Source organism: Parambassis ranga, chromosome 13, assembly GCF_900634625.1.
Source record: "Parambassis ranga chromosome 13, fParRan2.1, whole genome shotgun sequence".
NCBI classification, from domain to species: Eukaryota; Metazoa; Chordata; class Actinopteri; family Ambassidae; genus Parambassis; species Parambassis ranga.
Window position 1 is genome coordinate 1,503,369 of NC_041033.1, and position 20,733 is coordinate 1,524,101.

The window sequence follows — 20,733 nt, forward strand, 5'->3', positions numbered from 1 at the left end:
GATGGTTGGAAGTGCTCATGTGGCTGCAGCTTTTAATGAGGCAAACTAGGTGCAGCCTGAATTTAAAAAAAAAAAAAAAAAAAAAAACAGTTTTCTCACAGCATTTTTTTTGCAGTTTTGAGAAAAGATGCTAAGAAAACAGACAAACTAAATAAAAGTATTAAACCCAGGTAGCTAACTATGCTGATTATGCCATGGCTAAAATATGTTGGTCTTATAAATAAGACTGCTTTAAAAGAAAAAAAACAAAAAGGTTGTCTTTAAATTAAAAGGTCACTGGGCTAGCTTCATTTTCTACTTTGATTGTAATCTCCTATAGTCATAAGTTGTGCTCTAGATGAGCAACAAACAGTTTAAAGCAGTTTCTTCCACTTGTTCTTTGTGTAACAAAGGGAGAACATGTTATTGACATCAGGCCATAGGAAATGATGCTGTGCTGTTTGTCTTGTCATGAGGAGGAGATGAAGAGAAAAGTAAATGTGTCCTTATGTAACTGGCAGTTGGCTAATGAGCTTTTCCTCTTCCTCCCAGAAACCATTAGCCTCAGGGTTCTTAGAAGGGTTAGTTAGCCGTTAGCTGAGGCATCGCAGCCATTTGTCATATACCACCTATATGTTATGTTATTGTCATCCCTGGAAGGGGATGCTTGGTTTTTGCTACAGGTTGTTATGATGATGTCCTCCTTTGTGTGTCTGTGTTGTAATTCTGATTGCATATTGAGTGCCAGTGTCCTGTCAATTTAAATTGTTAAATAGATAAATAATACAAATAAATACATATATAAACAAAATAGAAATCTTAAAGCCTTTAATTATTTTAAAAATTTAGATGACACTCTAAGTATTTTATGAGCAAGTAAATACTGTGTGTTGGCAGCATTGGTGGTCCAATTTATGTAAAGGACATTAAAATAATTACCCCTAAAAACAGTACCCTTCCTTCATGGAGTTTAACGTACTCTCCTTACTCTTAATACGTAGTCATAGGTTGAGGAACGAACCAGATTGTAAACCCTGTGTAATCCCTGACAGCCAGCATTAATTGGACCGGTTTATTCCAAAACACAATCAATCCAGTCCCACAGGCTGTCACATCCAGGTGAAAGAATCGACCCTCTGACCAGCCGCTGTATGTCACTCTGTTTGATTTACTGGGTAGAGCTGGCAGTGTGTAAATATATGGATCTATGTTCAGGAGCTGTTTATTCAGGGACTTTCTATCAAAGCATTAAAAACTGAGCGAAAAGCACAAAGTTATCCAGAGAAATTTGACTCCTAATGGTGAAGTTGTTTAACATGGATCTGTCATTGTCTGTTGTTTTGCAGATACTGGACTAATGGGGTGTACAAACATTTAACAATGGGTTGTGTGTAGTAGTTGGTTAAAGGTTTTTTACGCTCACAGAAGTGTAATATTTGAAATAGCTGTTAATGGATGACAACAGTGTTCGAATCTGGTGGCATTCTTTGTTTTTCTTCTGGACATGTATGAGTAACTTATCTTGACACAGCAACTGATATAAAGCCAGTCTGACTAGATCTGTGGCAGTTGTACTGTGAGGGCAGCAGGATGACATACTTTGAGTTTTCAGGCAGGAGTTCTCTCTCTTATCCAGTCATTTAAGTTTCAGTTCCCCTTTCCACATGTATGTTTTTAATACAGTAAAATGCAGTTTGAACAAAAAAAAAAATATTAGGTATTGTTCAACACTTTCTTTGTCAATGGCACTGTACACTTCTCTTTCATTCACCAACACCAGAGCTTCAATAGTTGTGTTGTCAAACATGCAATCCTTTTAGAGTTGAATCAAAATGTTATAAACATTAGCAGCCCCTCTGTTGCTCCTGCCTTAGCTCCTGTTATAGATTGCTGTAGAAATGAGTCCTAAAACCTTTTTTATTTTCTCTGAAGTCAAAGGTTTTTTTTTACTCTATGCTTAAATGAATGTGTGTGGTTAACACAGACTGTGACGGGGTTTTATTGTATGCCATGCAAATGCCCATACCACCAATGATTTTCAAGGTTTTAGGAGAGAAATAGCACAAGTGGCTAATTAGGATTATGGACACTGGACATTACAACAGGTCAAGTGTGCATGCTGTGTGACTGTATTGTGGCATAACCTTTTACTCATGGCCGTTATAGTGGTGGCTGAAAAGCTCTGAACTGCACTATAAATTGTGTGATTGAGCCCATTTAAAAAAGCTTGATGAAGGCTCATCCTGATGTATCCGCAGCCTCCCACACATCCATAACATGAGGAAGAAAGTTTTAAACTGAGTGATACTGCAGTTAGAGCTTTATTATGAAACAACCAAGCAATTAAATCCTTCCTGTTTATCAATTAGTCCCAAACAAGGCAGAGGTGTCAGACAGGTCCTGGATTAATTACTGGCGACAATTAATTCTACAGAGAGAGGGAACTTAGACAAGCAAACGCAAGACTGAGTCAGTGTTGTTGAACTCACTCAGGCTGTCCTCCCCTGAGACACATAGATAGACAATAGATAGCAGCAGAAAGGCTCATTTATTTGAATGTTTCCCGGATGCCATATTAATTGGAAGTCAGTGGTGCGGATGTTTGGGCGAGGCTGTCAGAGCTGCTATTAGTAGCTCTTCTGCTAAAAGAAATTGCATCACTTGCATAAATACATTTTACAATTGTTTCAAACAATACATAGCAATATAAGGTGCTGCCATTGAGATCAATTAATAATGTTTCACATTCTTGTAATCCCCGTTTTACACTACAGGCAAAGCAAAAGACAAGACGGCAGTATAGCCCCTTAATAGTTTTGATAAGGATGAAGTTAATTAAAACAATTAGTCTTGGTTCTGCTCTTAGATCAGCGGGGGTTGAAGAAGGGAAATTACATTTTGGAATTTTCATTATATTTTGTTCCTAAAACAAACCTGCACACCTGCAACACATGCAAATAACCCCAGGTTTGAGAAACATGGCTTAACACGGTACAAACTAATACTTTAAAAACTAATTGGAAATTAGAATATGCACATTTTTATCATTAATATACCCAATTTAAAATGAAACGTCATCACTGATAAGAATTTTGGAGCATATATATATAGTGAGATTTTTACTAGTAAAAACATAGTTCTGTATGCTACAAGTGGTTTCTAGTGTCCACTAACTGGAAACTGAGCTGCATTTAGGCCCTGAGCGACTCATATGTTGGTGCAATAGTACTGGCTATTTCTTTTGTTTTTGTTTTAAATAACAGTTAATCACAGGGTATGATCTGAGATAGTCAACATGTGGATAATAACACTGCATCTATGTTAGCTGGTGCCCTCAAGTCATATTGTGTGTATTGCTTCAACATTAATATTTAGTATTTGGTGCACAGTACTTGCATTGCTCACAGTATTATTACAGTGTTTCTGCACTTCCCATTCTCATTTTCAGTGAACTAGTGTCAGCAACACAAAGATGTGTGCATTGATTTTCTGTCAGTATGGATGTTGTAATATAGATTTTCTCCATGTACGATTTGTTTATAGAAATAAGCCTGACATGGTATAATCTCTAATGTAAAACATAAATTACCTTGACCCTGAAAAAGAAGCAACCTCTATTGAGCTATAGAGAAGCAATAATGGCAGCAACAGCTGAGGTTAAAGATGAGTACAGTGACTATTAGCTCAGTAACAAGCTCCTCTTATCTTTGTACAGGTGAAGCAGATTATGGAAGAATCAGTGACAAAGAAATTTGTCCACGAAGACAGCAGCCACATCATTGCTCTGTGCAGTAAGTACTCTCTTTTCTTTTTTTTGGTCTGGATTGTTTCCTCCCCTTCCTCTCACTGCTTCACACTGACACGTGCACACACACGTTCATTGAACTCTTCAGCAGGTGCTGCTTGTCTTTATCAAGGACCATCCTTGACGTCACTGTGACTATGCTGCTGCATCAATGGAAAGTTAGTAATCACAGGAGAGCTAATGGAAACCGATTTCAGAGACGTGCTGTACAACAGCCAGGCTTTCTATGGCTTAGACATATGTGTGTGTGTGTTTGTCCCCATCCTGACCGGATGGTTGAGTTTGCAGTGATTTGTGAGTCACAGCTTCCACGCTGGTCAGAGAGCTGACTCCGCCTGCAGCCCTGGATCAGCCAAATGACCATCAGAAGCTTCCTGTCCTGATTTGTGTCATGTTTTTTATTTTACTTTCTCAAAGACATTGTGGCCCAGTCTGTGTTCAACATTTACTTTCTATTTATTGTGATTACACAGACACAGACAAAAAGTTTTCTTATAGGTTAATGTTTTACGGCCAATATGCTCCTAATATATGATAATAGGAAGTATCTGTGATACAGACAGACTCATATATGTTAGTCAGATTATTCTCATCTACCAGATTAGCAAAAGTCCTCAAAGATTGTACAAAGGTTTTCTATATCCAAACACACATTATGCTGAAATTGCTAGGTCAAAATGAATAAAGAGATAAAGATGGTGATTCAAAAAGTAACTATGCTGTACAGTTTATTGAGTCTATAGTTTGCTTTGTACTACTGTTTTTGATTTGGCTTTTCTTCCTATTATTATTATTATAGCTTGCTTTAAACCCTACTTTCACAAGATTACTATTGACTGGAGTGAAGAGAGCATCGGATGAGTCCTCTCGCCTTGTTAGTCCTCTCACCTCTGTCAACAACTGCCACAGCATGTATATAATTTATGACCTGTGTAAAGTAGAGAGGGGTGTATTTGCTCTGTATAATTATTATGACTTTGAATGTGAAAAAACTGTATGGTGGTGCCATGTACTCTCATCTAGTTCTATTCTAGTACATACATTACAGTGCTGGTAAAAAGAAAGTACAAGTACAATCTTTTAAGATTTTAACAGCCAGTTCTCCCCTGTAAATTGAGCCGTCCTCATCACTACCTCCAACATTTGTCTCAGAACAACTAGAACCTTGTTGGTCCTTATTCAAACAGTGTAAGTGCCCCTATGGCTGACCTGGGAACTGTGTGCTGTGGAAATTAAACTGTCAGTCTTACTTTTAATTATAGCTATTCAATACGACATGAGGAGCCTGAGGTGTCTCACCACTAAGCACTGTGCTGAGACTTGTAACCAATGCGGAGGACATCACTCCAGCACTGTTTAAGTGGACACATTTAAAGTAATACTTTTAAGTTTTTTAATTCCCCCCGGAAAGGTTCACCTCCAATCTCATATAAAAAATAATTATGTATTCATTTGATTTGAAATATTGCAGAGTCAGGAGAGTGATATTGTATGGACATTTTCAGAGCATTTCTTTCAGTCACACAACCTCTAGCCTCTTATTCACAAATGACTGGTCTCTATACTTTATTTTAGACAGGTGCGCAAACTGATAGAAAGACATCATTGTCCTGTCTTTTGCAGCAGCTCAACATGGAAATGTGATGTATGAGGTACATAAAGTCAAAGGGAGATAAACACAGACCGAGCAGATATGTTTCTTTTCTCCTCTTGTTGACAGTGTTGAGAAGTTTTGCCTCTTGTTGATTTTGATTGGTCTACAGAAAAAAGACACGGTTTGTCCCAAAAGATGAACTATAACTGGAAGACATTTGATGATACATTTATTTAGCAAAAGAGAATAAATTGTTTACCCTGCAGACTCAAAGATGTGTTGAAAGCCCTTATTTTACCAGAAAATGTCATTTTACAACACAACACATTTTTGCAGTCCATTCCTGGAATGCCACATAATCTAAAGACCGGAATTAAAATCAGCACAAATTCAAGTCAAAACTCATGAAACTTAAAGGACAGGTCTTCCTCCAGTATAAAGTCCAGGTTTTTGTATGAACAAACTAATTCTACTATAATTATATTCTACTCTAATTCTACTCACTGTAGTGGACATTTCAGTTTCCTCTCTGATGTTTGCATTAGGTTACTGTCATGAGACAAATAGCTATGAGTCATCGTGCTTATCCTGCTGCATGCCCACGACCCCCTCAAGGAAATTACAATGCAGCCCTGTTGAACCTTCGCTGTGTGCTCTGCTCACAAACGTGCAAATTGGAGTGTGTGACAGAGAGCGAGAGAGAGAGAGAGAGAGCATAGACTATGCCAGCTCATAGAGTCTGTCGTCATCCTCTTTCGTCATCTTCAGCTTCTGCTTCAGGTCAGTCACCACTCAGTCATTTCCCTCCATGTGTACAAATCTGAATTGTACACAATATTTCCCTGTTGTTCAACTTACCAAGTTTTTATTCAAGTAGGATGAAAAGAGTCACTTATAAACAGTTTTTGTTTGGTAAGGTTTGGGTGGTAGGTAACAAAAAAAAGATGGATTAACTGTTTGACACATAACAGGTTGGCAAACAACATATATACCGACTTTGGATATTTGGATTGATAAATCTGGCCTACACATATCTGTCATGCTATTTACTTGACATTTGATAAATATGTAGTATGTCTCCATATTTATGCTTTACTGTATCAGATGAGGTCACAACCAGACAGCAGACAAGTAAGTTAACCCTTTATTTTCTACATATATTCATACAAAGCTACAACATTTAATAACACAACATGTGATCAGACTGTGTCATCTCCATCTCATCAGTCCTGCTTTGAGCCTGCAGGCTAACTCAGCCGTAGCTTCACTGTAATGATGGCTGATCATCAGGCTCTACGGCTTTGGGGCTCTGGGAAAAGGTTAAAGGTAAAGGGTCAGATGGTAATGATAACCACTGATGTCAGCACAGGAATGAGTCATGAGGTCCGTCCAAACACCCATTAATCTGCACTCTGCATTAATTCCAGTTCTTCATTACAATGAGCCAGCAGAAAATACTGTATTGTATCATTTCTCCTAAGAGGTGATGAAATTAACCAAAGTTAGTAGACCATGCGCCTCCTGCATGTGACATACTCACACTCGGCTGGAGCTATGTGTTTAGCTCCAGCAGCAACCTCTGGGGCTCAGACTTGCAGAAGTGTCAAAACTTGTAGTTCATGCTGTAGCCGGTGGGGGCTGGCTCCAGAAGAGAGTCATTTTCTTTAGACTCCCATGATAAAATGGCCGACTTCACAGCAGAGATGAACATGCCTGGTGCAAAGAACATTCCAGTCTTAACTGATAAGTTCCCTTCTACTGCCAATTGGAGTGTTTTAATTATATTCGGACTTATTATACTATTTATGGGTGTTACCGCTTTGAGTGACACTTGTGCTCCTTTCTCAGCATTCCACTTATACTTGCATTAATGAAGCCACTTGGCTGAAGTTTCTGTGGGAGCTGGTGGCAGCCCTGCTATTTACTGCAGCCCTAGAGAGGAAGCTGCAGGATGTCTGTTGGCCAGTCTCTCTGCGTGGTTAGAGTTAAATGTTGTATAACTGTGGGTCTATGTGTAGGAGTCCAAAACTTCTACACAACATTCGAACTGATCATATAACTTTCTTCATTAGCCTCACGGATGGGGGAGTCAAGTTGTATAATGTGTGATTTCTTTTTTCAGTAAAGCATAACTTGTTATGGCATCATATAGGTCAAAGCAGTGTGTAATTACGAGACTCATCATTGATGACATCAAAGCCTTCTGCCCGCTTCCATCTTAACATTTAGAGAAGGTGGATCTTGAAAATAAGGTTTAGGAATATATGACATAAAAGAGATCTGTATCATCCCATGTCAAGCAAACAGATATCCAATTATAGCTCAATAAAAACAATCATAGTTTGTAACATTAAAGCTAATGACAGACTTAGATATGTGTAACTGCAGCCCAACGTACTCAGCATTACTGAGTAGGAAAAATAAGCTTCTGTTAAATCTCACTGTGTGTCTGATTACTGTCCAATATGTTTCTTCTGATTACATGCTCAGAGATATAGACGGAGACATAAGTATAATGCATGCAGCAGGAGTAGGGTAAAGCCTTAGTCAAGATTTTGAGTCAGCACCTACTTAAACAATGCACATTTATAAGGAGCCTGGTTCATGGACCCAGCAGATTTTTCAATGAAAGTGTCAAGTAACAGAGAGTCAAGTTGGGGTCCCTCTGACTGGTTTGATTCCAGGTAAAATTAATTATCCAGGCAGTGCATATATACAAACCTGTTCTAGCACATGTATGTTAGAAATTTACTGTGGCAGGAATCTGATTTCGAACATTCTTTCAAAAAGGCAAAATCATGCTCCAACTTGGGTTTTTTGAACATTAAACATTAAAATGACCTTGTAATGTAAATACATGGAAAGCTTAACCCTATTCTAATTTGTTCTGCCCCCATTCTCAGTGACTATCCCCAATTTACTGGTGTTCAAATGTTGCGATTTACTCATTTATAAGGCAGCTGTGATGATTGGCAAAGTGCAGCTTTCCGTGGTCTGTTGTTTCTGACGGACAGACCACTGCTGTGTATAACTCACTGTTGCTATGACCATGTCATTCATTTAATACCAGTATTCTGATTAAATTAGTAGCTGTGCCATGAGTGCAGTGATCCAGTCTTTAATCAACCCCTTTGGGTTGAAGAAGAATAGCACCCCTGTCAGGCTTATATTTGCTCCAGTGACAGCAAATTATCTGACTCTCATCATTTTATATTTGCAGTACAACAGAATATCACTGTTAGTAAATAAGAGGGTTATGTTGTTAATGATTACATTTGATCTCAGTAAAATAACATTAACTGTAAAACTGTATTCAAGTATGTATTTTCAAAATGCCACAATGACTTGATCCTTTAGGTAAAACGTTATATTTGCGGAGCTACAGGTAATTGGTGATAAATAGTTAAGAAAAAGTACATGATGCCATTATGTATTGAGGGGGCTGCAGATTAATAGCAAGGATTCGCAGAGTAGAAGAGGAAATTCTAGCCTGAAGCAGCTTAGGGGCTCATTAGGAATCTCATGGTCATGTAATGACCTGCCACCCATTGGACATCTGGGGCTCCACACTCTACAGACAGATGAACAGACAGAAATAGAAGGGGAGAAAAATTGTACATGGATCGCAGAAGGCCAAAAAGAGAGATTATTTAACCAGGGGAAATAATGAATAACCCCCCAGATAGATTTTAATTAGAACTGGATTGTGATGAAAATGTCAATGGAGATGAAAAATATACAGAGTGATGATCAGTAATGGCACTAATTATTAAATAATACAAGAGATATAACATCAAACTCATTCTCATCGTGCTCATTATTAAAGACGCTGTTATCTAATACATATATAGATGATGGAAGGTACATATAAAATGTCTTTCATGTAAGACACTTGGCCTAATTTGGATGAATAGATTTGTACTATAGACTATTTATAACTATGGATGAAACATGACGTAACCCACAGGTTTCTGTGGGGGGTTCAGAATGTTGCTGTTTTCATTGTCATAGTGTGCCTAAAGAGGTGCAGCTGAAGCAGGACAGAAGTCGCAGATGCAGGAGGCCTGTGCAAGTCTGCTTTTCATTAAAGTTTACATACTTTTAAGTCCTAATATTTAAGTCCTAATATAGCCCCTCGTTCCTTCACAAAAAGGGAACTTATCAATAGAGACCAAAACTGTTTTTGTTCCAGGATTCAAACATGTTTATTTCTTTCGTTGAATATTTTAACAAAGTGTATGGGGACTGACCCATGGGAACTTTAATGCTTTAACACTTCTGCATGGACTTTATTTTGCCGCCCTGGAGGCTGCTGCCTGATTTGTAGTCAGGAGGTAAAAAGGTAGTAAAGATAATTTGGGACCATGTAATTTCCCACAATAATAATGTGCAGATAGATGGAACAGTAATTGCCAGTTGCTGCTTGCTCTTTCAGTATGCACACCTGTCTTTCCTAATCCCCTGACATTGTCTTACATACAGATCTAATCCTTAATCACTATTTACCATGTGCTTTGTCAGTCAGGCAGAAGAATATACATGACTCGACATATACATAAAGAGAACCTTGGCAACTGTTGACTGCTAAATAGTCATGGCCATGAGGGTCGTCCAGGCAGAACATGACAGTCAGAGCAGAGTCGTGACTGGAAAGACCCTTTTCTGTGTTCCGCTTTTAGCTTGACTCACATCACAATGCAATAGCTACAGCTGCACTCACCAGAACATTAAAACACACACTGCCAGGGTGGCTTTATGATTGTAGGCGTGTGGATCTGACAAGAACTCTAATTAACTGGTCTCAGGACAGTTGCTCCTTCACTCCTGGATTTTTTAATTCAAGCTATGAGTGCATTTACATTAATCATGATAAATAGCCAATCACTTTAAAGAAGGTCAGATCCAGAGATGCATAGTGAATGTTGAAACTCCTCTGCAGAGATGAATTACAATAGACACACAGCTTTTATGGTGTACATACACCACTTCCATCTTTGAACTCACATGACTTTGTCATGCTCAGGTCTTATATTGACATTGACACTCATTTGAAGCACCTTCTATGTCTATTTTTTGGCAGCACATGATGAAATTTGGTGCCACACCACAGAATCCTATACAATAAATAATAAAAATAGTAATAATTAAAAAAAAATCATCCCATGCCCACAGTTTCACGACTGACGCTTTTCGGGTACATCTAATGACCACACACAGCAATCAATGCTGATCGCCTCTTAACAAGAGCACATGTCAAGGTCTGAGATATAAGTAAATCTTTTTGCTCAGTCATCCAGGTCACTTTCATTCAGAAGGTTGAAGCAAGGCAACTAGATTCGTAGAGTTTTCTTGAAGCGGTTTCTCTGCTCCTCCAAGCAGCCTCATCAGTTCTAACTGGTGGGGAAACATGGTTTATATGTGGTGGAAGACCTCAGGTTGACAGCCCTTTGTTCTTACTGTGAGTATGTGCAAACTTCCTGGGAATGGATGGAATCACTGCATTGTATGTGGTAGAAAGATGATGTCTGAGGCCACCACCTCTGTTAAGGGAAGGTTTTTCCAGCTTAACATAGATGGCTTCCTTGACTCCTCTTTCAAACCCCTTTCCTCTCTGTCTAAGATGTGGACATTGTTGTCCTCAAAGGAGTGTCCTTTGTCTTTGAGGTGGAGGTGAACAGCTGAGTCTTGTCCTGAGGAGTGTTTAGTAGTGAGTTTAAAGTGTCAGATTTAGTTTACCTTTTATGCAGCAATGTTTATTGTTCCCTCTTAGGGTAGAAATGGCAGTAGTGGCAACACATAGATTTGACAGTGTGCTATGCATTTGTTGAATAAGGCAAATTAGAGAAGCTACAGCCTTCTTTGTTTTCTATTATTCAATCTATTTATCTTTCATAAATGTGTTTCATGCACTGAAAATGTGATTTTATTATTTTTTTATTATTATTACTATTAGCCTTAAAATGATGTTTCCTTCGACTGCTCCCATCTGCACAGTCTCTTTCCACACACTTTTCTTCAGAGTTAATTAAGAATGACAGAAATCGGAAGTCACGAGAGACTGTAGTGACGCGTTAGGTATTCCACTGATTAGAACCAGTGTCCATGGCAACTGTGCCAGCCTCAGATAAATGTTTGTACTTTGTGACAGAAAACACAGAAATATGGGTAAATTTAGACATGCACAGAACCATTGTGATGCCTTAGTCTGGTCTCAGCTTGTGGTCTTTTTGATGTTCATTCGAGGAGATGTTTCATGTTCTGTGGCACTACCAAGCAGGCGGATGGAGCTGTGATATAACTCACTGCAAAACATTAGCTGTAGGTGCTGAATTTTATAACCTTAAGTATAATATCAGTGAACTATTTTTTTCTTATCACCAGTATTCTCCAAGTTTAAATTCCATGTGTTTAGCTGCTGATTGGACTGACCTGCCAGTCATACACTCTGACTGCTATTAAAAAAAGCAAAACAAAAAAACGGAAATAAACACGATGCAATTTCTTTGCGTTCTTATTTCGTACAGAGGGTGTGAAGGCCATCTGCAGACCTGGTGGGCTATAATCAAAGCCACCATCTTATGCCCAGACGTGTTCACTTGTTCACTTCCATTGTTTGCAGACCATGAGTCATAGTATCAGTTATTTGCAGCATTTACGACTTAATATTTAGAACTATGAATAAGCAGAACAAATACACAATGTTCTTGGTGTGTGAAAATGGCAGATGATTTCCTTTTGCCGCTGAGACATTTGTTTATGTAAGTGATCTCTGTCACACTGTGGTGGCATCTGAAGAGTTGAAATCACATTCTTATATTTAATGTTTTTCAAACCAAGCTGAAGAATCCATAGTGGGTGATAATATCACTAAATTCTAGATCCTGTTTGTCTCTTGACAGTACAGTTTCACAGCAACTGACCATGAAACTATTAAATTAAGCTTTGAGTGGGTGCATGGGTGGGTTCCAATTAGGATGTATGAGGAGAACTTTATTTCATGTTCCAAAGATTTTGGCTATTCATTTCAATAAAAGTTGTTTGCTTGTAAAAAGCCAATTTATTTTCTCTTCCTGTTTTGCTTTTCAGGAAGTAGACAGAGACCCTACATAGGTTGTCCTCATCAGACCTAAAACACACTCAGAGCTGCCACCTCCTCCGTCCATTCTTCCATTGATCTAAAATCTGATGAATGTCAGTTAACATTTTATCCCTGTTGGCTTTTCTTAGAACTATCATATCACTTTGATTTCTTATAAATGTCTTGTCTTTATTTCAAAAACATTTTAATGAGTAAAAAAAATGCCATGTAGCTGTAAGCACGGTCTGATGTGGAAGGCTCCCAGAAAACAAATGTCATAATGTCATTTGCAAACACTTTTCTTCCACATTCTGAGACAGTGTTTTCAATTTGGCCTCCACTTGTAATTAAAAAAGACTCATAACAACAGTGGAAAAGACAACCAGCCTCCCACTCTCTCCAGAAACTCCCTGAAGATATACTGAGACAGGCTTGATTTAACGTACTTTTAGATTTTAAATATTTTATCATAAGCTTTCTGCCACAGGTGACTCATATTTATTACACTCTTAATGAAGAACACTTGTCACAACATCACTGTGTCCTGCATCGTATTGATCCGTGGGCTTTAAAGCAGATTTAATCATGGCTTTGTTCTAGCTCCAGTGTTTCAGAGACTAAAGCAGCTGTCTGTATTATATTGAATCCACTTTAAATGTTGCAGAAGGTTTGCCAGATTGTTATCAAAGGTATACAAATTCAGGAACAAGATATTTATTTTCTGTTATCATGGAAGCTTTGCAGTATCTGAACAACGTAATGAGCCAATTCTAGACATTCAACTGTGTTCTTCATCCACCAAAGATGTCCTCATCTGTAATACACACTTCATCTGGTCTCAGGTCAGCACCACACACAGGGTGATTAAATATTGATTCAGTACAACCCCATTTTTAACTGCTCATCAAATATCTAGGAGGAAAAGTGTGTGAGGTAAAAGGCAACAATGCTGAGGTTTATCTCTTCCAGCTGGTAGGACCTCTGGAGCTGAAAAAACATTTGCCAATGGAAATGAATGGCTGATGTCTGCAGGTCATGTATAGGACAACTTTATCTCACTGTCACAGAGTGGTAGACACACACTGAAGCCTGTGAGTACACAATGAGGTGAGCTTGTGGAATAAATGAGAAGGCATAGAAGTTGTGACAACTGTCACAGCAGTGGATTGTGTGGAGTGGAGTGTGGAGCACACATATTAGATATTTAAATGATATAATACAAAAATATATACAAATATTTTCAGACACCGCATAATGTGATGACAGCAGAAGTCAGATTTTATTTAACAGTCGGTGTAAGAGTTGGAATCAAAGCAAAAAGCATAAGCTGAGAACGTTAATGAGGCGATCTATAAACTTTGTCTGATGAAGGTGGCAGCATCTGGAGGCATTTACACACATACCTCGCAAGGCTGCTGAAATGAGCCCTGCAGAGCCAGATAAAGAAAACGCTACAAAGAGCCAGTGTTTGATGTAAGCTCAAAGTAAGCACTTTTGTGGTATTGTATTCATTCTTTAAAAAACAGCGTTGTCACAAGTTTTCCCTAATTCAGACTAGTTGTGCACTTTATTAGAAGTCTTTGGCACCAGTGACAGTTCTGAGCCTCAGGTAAACCACTACAAGCTTTGGCCACTTTGGGCTGATTATTCCATTCTTCCTGGCAAATCATCTGAAGCCATGTCAGATTGCGTGTGGGCTGCCATCTTCAAGTCTCTCCACAGGTGTTATGTGGAGCTGAAGTCAGGGCCTTTTATAAGCCACAGTGACAGTCAGGAACCTGAGCCACCCAGTGCTGTTTATGCTTTGGTTCACTGTTGTGAAAGAAAGTCTCAGATTTGGAATGTAACTATAAAGTTGCAGATAAGGGTTAGGTATGGATGTAGAGTCAAAGACTAGCGTCTGACAATCGCAGTTTCAAAGAGTGTGTGTATGGGAGCATGACTAACCTCCGATATCATTTTAATAGAGTGGCAAGGCCCTAAGTTCATCACCCTCTATGCTGCTAAGAAAACAGCCTGTTCCACAAGGTCCCCTTTCTCATCTCAGCACTGTTTAGTCACTCTCTGCCCAGCAAAGCGCCAATTGAGCATTTCCTGGAACAGAGTTCCGATGACAGATTTGAGCAGAACACCTCATTCTGTGCCTGAAAAGTAATTCCCTTCATGCTAGTGCTATGGGAGTACCTTTTATCTTAGAGGGGACCCATTAGGCTACTCCTTAATTTCTGTCACATGGTATATATCTACCTGAACAGGCATCAGTGCACACGTAGGCCAATAAGTGTTGATTTCAAAACTTTATTATTATAGAACATCCCTGCAAGGAGTTCGGTGCAGAGTTGCTCCCATACCTATACTGTAGCTCATATTGGATCTACAAGTTCGTTGAAATTGCTCAAGCATCTGATTGTTACAGGGGAACCTTGGGCCAATGGATAGTGCAATTCTCTAAGGCCCCGTTTACACTGGAGAAAGTAATTCCAGCTAGAGTAGGACTGTATCTGGATAGTCTTTAAGCTGGATACGTTCAGACCTACTTTAAAATCTGGCTATCACACAAGCGGGTCCGCACTCAATCCGGCTTAATCCAGCTTGTTTGCAGTCCCCCAAACCACTAGGTGGCGCCTCGTAATATACAGAGTCCATTCAGGCCGCGGTAGGAATGCGGCCGAATCCGGCGTGTGCTCATGCGTTGTGCGTTGATTCGGCCACATTTGCGTTCACACCTGAGCCACATTTGAGCCAACCTACGAGAGGTGGATCTAGACGGATTGAAATCAAACTGGATACAGCCGGATTCGAGGTGTTTACACTCAGAAAAAAACCATCTGGATACATCTGGATGCGGCCCGAATCCTGCTTTAGCCAGATTTATTTCCCCAGTGTGAACAGGGTATTAAGTAACCGGAAAAAGCAACCAAAGCCAGCAGGCTGAAACCCACAAAGCATGCATATATAGTTACATAGCACTATTAAAAAATATAGAGAGAGCTGTAAATGAGTCTAACAGGTCCCTAATTCTCTACCTAATCTTAATGTTTCATGTTTACTTTTGACTTTATTTAGAGACTGCCTGGCACCAGGTGTCCTGGCTGCCTGGGGAGAGACAGCAGGCATCAGTGAGGAAGCCCGGGGTGCCCACAGACAGGGAGGGGTTGTGAGAACCAATATCCACTCTCACCTCTCCCTCACTGATTTTAATCCCTCCATCCCTCTCTCCTCCTTTCTTCCTCACTGCTGGCAGCCGGTTGCAACCTCTCTCACTCCCACGCAAACACATGGACTCATTACCTTCCATAGAGGGTGAAATCAGTAACACTGCATGAGGAAGGATTAAAGAATTGAAGTGGCTAAAATAAACAATTACAGTGATTTTAGATAAAAGTACTGCAACGTCAGCCACCTTGTGTATATTTTAATTTATTAGCTGACATTTTAATAGTGTAGGACTACACATAGAAGTCTCACTTCAGTCGTGCAACACTTTATGATAAGTGACAAAGTGAAAACAAAAGTGATATCCACAACAATAAATAGCATCAAGTGGGAGGGATAAACTGTAATGTGTTGTGACTGAGATAAGACAAGCAGATGTGGAGTGAAGTGATGTAAAATCATGGTGGTAATACTGCTATAATACCTATAAAATATACGTCTTGCTCTGGAAACCAAGCTGCATTACTATTGTTGTTATTATTACTATTATGGCCAGCAACATCTCATAGTAGTTATTAGTAGTTATTCCCTCTCATGGCGTTGAGGGGGGGGGGTTGTCCTTTCCATGGACAGGCTGCTGTGTCATGTCACAGTGCCAGATGAATCAGTCCACTCAACTCTATAAAGTGAACTCGTTCAAAGGGGTGGACTTAGGAATTGTGTGTTTCACTTTGAGCACTGGGTATTTGAAATCTCTTTACTTTACAAATAAATAATAAATAATCAGAACTAAAAATTAGCTCTGTGTTGCAACCACAAAGTGGATGCTTGTTTTTTTTATTCTGTTTTAACTCTACAGTTATATAGTCTGTTATTAATTTTGCTAGTTATACTTATGTAACTCTTTCACTGAATTGCTTCATCTAGAATGAAGTACAGCCACAGATTCCAACACCTGTATCTTTAACAATGCCACCTCTGCACACAGCTGGGTCTGTGAATGGCAGAGTGACGTCAAAGTCCTTCTACAGCCTCCAGCATCAGGTCTCTAACATCCCAGCCGCTCAGTTTTGGATGCAACGTGGCAGCAGCTACCACTGAATATCAAGCATCCTCACAGGAACTTCATATTCATGTATTGTTGGTTGTTTTTGTTACGCTGCACTCCCCCAGTGTGCAGACAGACACAGCAGCCTCCAGTGCTTAATCAGCCCCAAATCTCTCTGACAATCACCGTGATTAGTGCTCCACTCCACACATAATGAGCACATCTGTCTCCTTGCAGGGAAAGCATTGATTCTCTGTAATGTGACATGATGCCAGTTAAGAGAAGGACCACTCTGAAAAATGCCAGCCCACTGCTGATGTGGCACTGCTGGAAGCTATTCGAGGGTGATGTGAAGTGGAGAATGGGCTGAAGATTTGAAGACGTATTAGACGAGACGTATTTTTATTCAGCTCTAATTGTTTCATCAAGTAGGCTTTATGCAGGCAAATATTCCTTGCAGGTTTAAGTTTGAATACATTGATGTGATGCACCTTGTAGCTATTTCTGTTTTTGTTTTCATCCAAAGCACTTTCATCAAATCAAACCCCTATGCGTTTTGTCCATTATGTAGTATATGACAGCCTGGACTTTTTATAGTTTAAAAAAAGAAAGCATGCATGGGCAGAGGAGTGGTTGTGTTGGACTTCACAAGGTGAACAGAGGAAGCGTGAGAGAGTGGAGGAAGAGGGTGTGAAGATAAGGTGTGAATCATGAGGTGATAATGTTGAACCACACATAACAGACTGTGTGTGTGTGTGAGATTAAATGCCTGACGATGAGATAAGGCTTCACTATCCATTAAAAAACTGATAAATATGTGTGTTTGAAGGAAAAAAATAATTAATGCTTCTCAGAGTGCCTGAGAATTCGTTGTATGAACTCTGTGTTTGTGTGTCAGTTTTTCAGAATAGCCTTGAACTCTGTAAATCCTGCTTTCATCCACAGGATCACTGCAGGTATCTGTGCACACCCACTCTCTGCACACGTATTCTTCCCTCCATTTCAGATACTACTTGACTTTTTTTTTCTTTGTCTGTGTTCCCAGCACCTTTATTTCCACTCTGACTCATCTCAGTTATAATTACATTTTACTAAGCTCTGCCCTGAACCTACCAATCCTTCCTATATCCACTGTATCATGCGACTAAGGCTGGAGGACTGCAGTCTTAGTCATACCAGAACGCTGCTCTGCAAAGCTTTCATCACAGCTCCTACTCAAACAGCCAAGGTTGCAACTCGGCAAGGTGCAGAAAGGCGAGGCTAAATCGGTCCTGCTACGGCTGAGGCTCAGCACACAGCCGCCACCGCAACAGTTCATTTCCAATGGCAACCGAAAGCAGATGCAGATTGGTCACCATGCCAACCTGCCTGACCCCTTGACCATCTCTTCTCCCCTCCTCCCTCCGCCTTCTTGTCAGTGTACTCCCATCCCACACAAAAGCCTCAGGAGACTGAGCTAATTTATACCACATGTACCCAAGCAACCCTACCTGATCCCCTTCACAGGTTTACCACCACACACACGCGCCACTCACTCACACTTGCCGAAATTGAATAGAGCTGCCTGTCCAACAGTCATCACTGTTGGTTTCTTTGTCTTAGTAGCACATCTTCAGCAAGATGCAATCACACATACATGTCATATGCAGCCCATAATTCAAATATAGGTTTTACACACACACACACTGTGTGGCTGACTGATGTAAATCTAACATGATTTCTGTGGGGGAAATTTGCTCAGAGCAGTTGGAATCATTATTATGAACTCATGATCTTCATTAGGGATTAAAATACTGTGCTTCTGCAATATTAACTAGTTTCATTAAGTTCATTAATATTTAGAGGAACGTTCTAATAGAGCATGACAATATACAGAACTTACAGGTCGATAGTAATTATAGCCCACCATCTCTGGATATTTTTGCATTATTTTGTTTTTAACCTAATGTCAATACTGTACAGTAAAATTAAAAAAACTAAAAATAATGCTATTTTTCTTTGAAGCACTCATTAGTATTTTTCAGAAAGAGCTTATTCAAAAAATAGAATTCTCACAGCTTGTCCTCACCAGGAGAATGTAAAATTAGGCCCATATTTAATGCCCGCTGGAAAAAAACCAGCATGTACGTATCTAAAGAAGACAACGTTCTGACTTAAACATGAACCTCAGTCTTGTGGGCGAAAGTCTGGAACAAACATAGTTGCTTTTTTCCGGGTGCTGGCAATACTTTTGTACAGCAAGAACAACACTGCTGCACAAACACTGCTTTGTCACCTGTTTGGCAGGAGACATGATTTCCTTGTGAGAAGTGGGCCATGGCATAGCAAGTGCTTCCTATCTTCTCTGCTAAAATGCTTCTAATGTGTGCCGTTTTTCTTCTGTGTTGTTATTGCCTTGCAGTCTCCTCCATCTGGACTTATTTTGTCAGCGTCCCCACTCTCTCTTGTTCTTTTTCTGTCTGCACCTGCTTCAGAAGTGGCTGCATGACTCATAAAGACAGGTATAGGCACTCGGAAGTGGTTGAAAATAGTCCACAGTATATTTATATGTGGCATCACACTGAAGAAAAATCATGTAGTGGCTCCATATCTGAACTCTAACTATAGAATTATTGTCATATTTATAATCCTGCCTCTACAAATTACATAGATGGATTATTTTTAGTATTTTGAGTTTGCCAGGTTGGACTTAAAGTCTTTGGTTAAATAACCCATTCCATGAGTAAGAGATTTGGCAGTTCAGTGGGAAGACTCTGCTGTAATCACTTCCAGAAGTATTTTCTGCAAGGTTTTGAAGAGATGGCCCCCTCTTAAACTTTCATGAATCTGAGGTCTTATGTGTGTCAGATAGTGTGTGAAGTGATGTCATGTTTTCTGCATTTGGCTAGTTGTCTTTTGTCTCTTTCACAAAGTCAAATAAATCCACCTTGCCAGACTTTAGGCTATACGTGTGAATGAGCCATGAGTGGTACCAGCAGCTGAGCATGTTTTAGGTGCAACACAGGCACTGTGGTGACAATGGCGTCTCACTTTTCGTCCAATATATATTTGTATGCTAACATGCTTATTGCTAGTTTTAAAGACCTCCAGTGGTGTTGTTGTGTTAACCTCTAAACCCTTAGTAAATGCTTTTCTTATTGTATTCTATGGTGGAGGCTGTGGCTCAGATGATAGAATGTGTTCCAGTAACTGTAAGGCTGCTGGTTCAATGCTACAGGCAAGACAATAGACACTTCCACTGAGGTTGCAGTATGAAGCCACTCTGAAGCCCGTCTTTATTCCACCTTTGCTCATTCAACAACTTCCAATGAGGCTGGCATAGTCTCGGCTCTGTGCCGGACTTCAGAGGACGTGCCTGTGTTGTCCAAGGTGTGCTTCATCAGGCAGTTGTTTAGAGCCATGTTGTTTGTTTACCCTTTCACACAGCAGTCGATCTGGCTGCGTGAGGTGCAGTTAAATGTCTTTCACCTCTGTGCATTTAACACTTAACAGTAACTGAAGAGGCTGCAAAGGGGAGCTATTGCAAAGCAGTGTAAAGTGCCACTCATATAGAAAACTGTTAATATCAAACAAAAAATGACACTTTACACAATTCTGTCTGTGCAACAGTAGGTAAACACATTTGTATCATAGGCTAAACTGGTGAGCTTTTTAATAGCAGTTGGTTTACAGTTTCTTCCAAGAATGATCCCACAGACTACCTTTGCATGTTCTCCACACTTCGCCTACTTATCAACACAAAGCCACAGGAATACATCGATGCATTTACACACACAGGAGGGAACTGTCCTATAGAGATTACATCCAATGTAGCTGTCCACACGACTGTTCACCAACAGGTGTTCCCGCATTTTACACTGTCATGAATTTATCATGTTTAATATGAAAGCACACACATGTACAACATTTACAATTGTATCAGGGTCACAGCAGAGATGCAGATATGATCCAGCCTGTGTGTCAGATGTCAGGGCCTAAAGCTACCAGCATTATTAAAGTCATCAATCATAGCTCACACATTCATGCAGATGAAATTAATGCTGTGTAGGCATACAAAAGGAAATTATTATTAT

General features: G+C 39.7%; 1 protein-coding gene across 3 annotated transcripts in view; it reads left to right on the forward strand.

Annotated features, from left to right (window-relative positions):
• The window catches only part of sgsm2 (small G protein signaling modulator 2), a 54,942-nt gene that overhangs the window by 6,115 nt on the left and 28,094 nt on the right, over positions 1-20,733 (forward strand). For all 3 annotated transcript variants that reach the window (XM_028419757.1, XM_028419758.1, XM_028419759.1), the window contains exon 2: positions 3,695-3,770. In XM_028419757.1, coding sequence (XP_028275558.1) covers positions 3,695-3,770 — 76 coding nt within the window. The remainder of the gene's footprint in view (positions 1-3,694; positions 3,771-20,733) is intronic.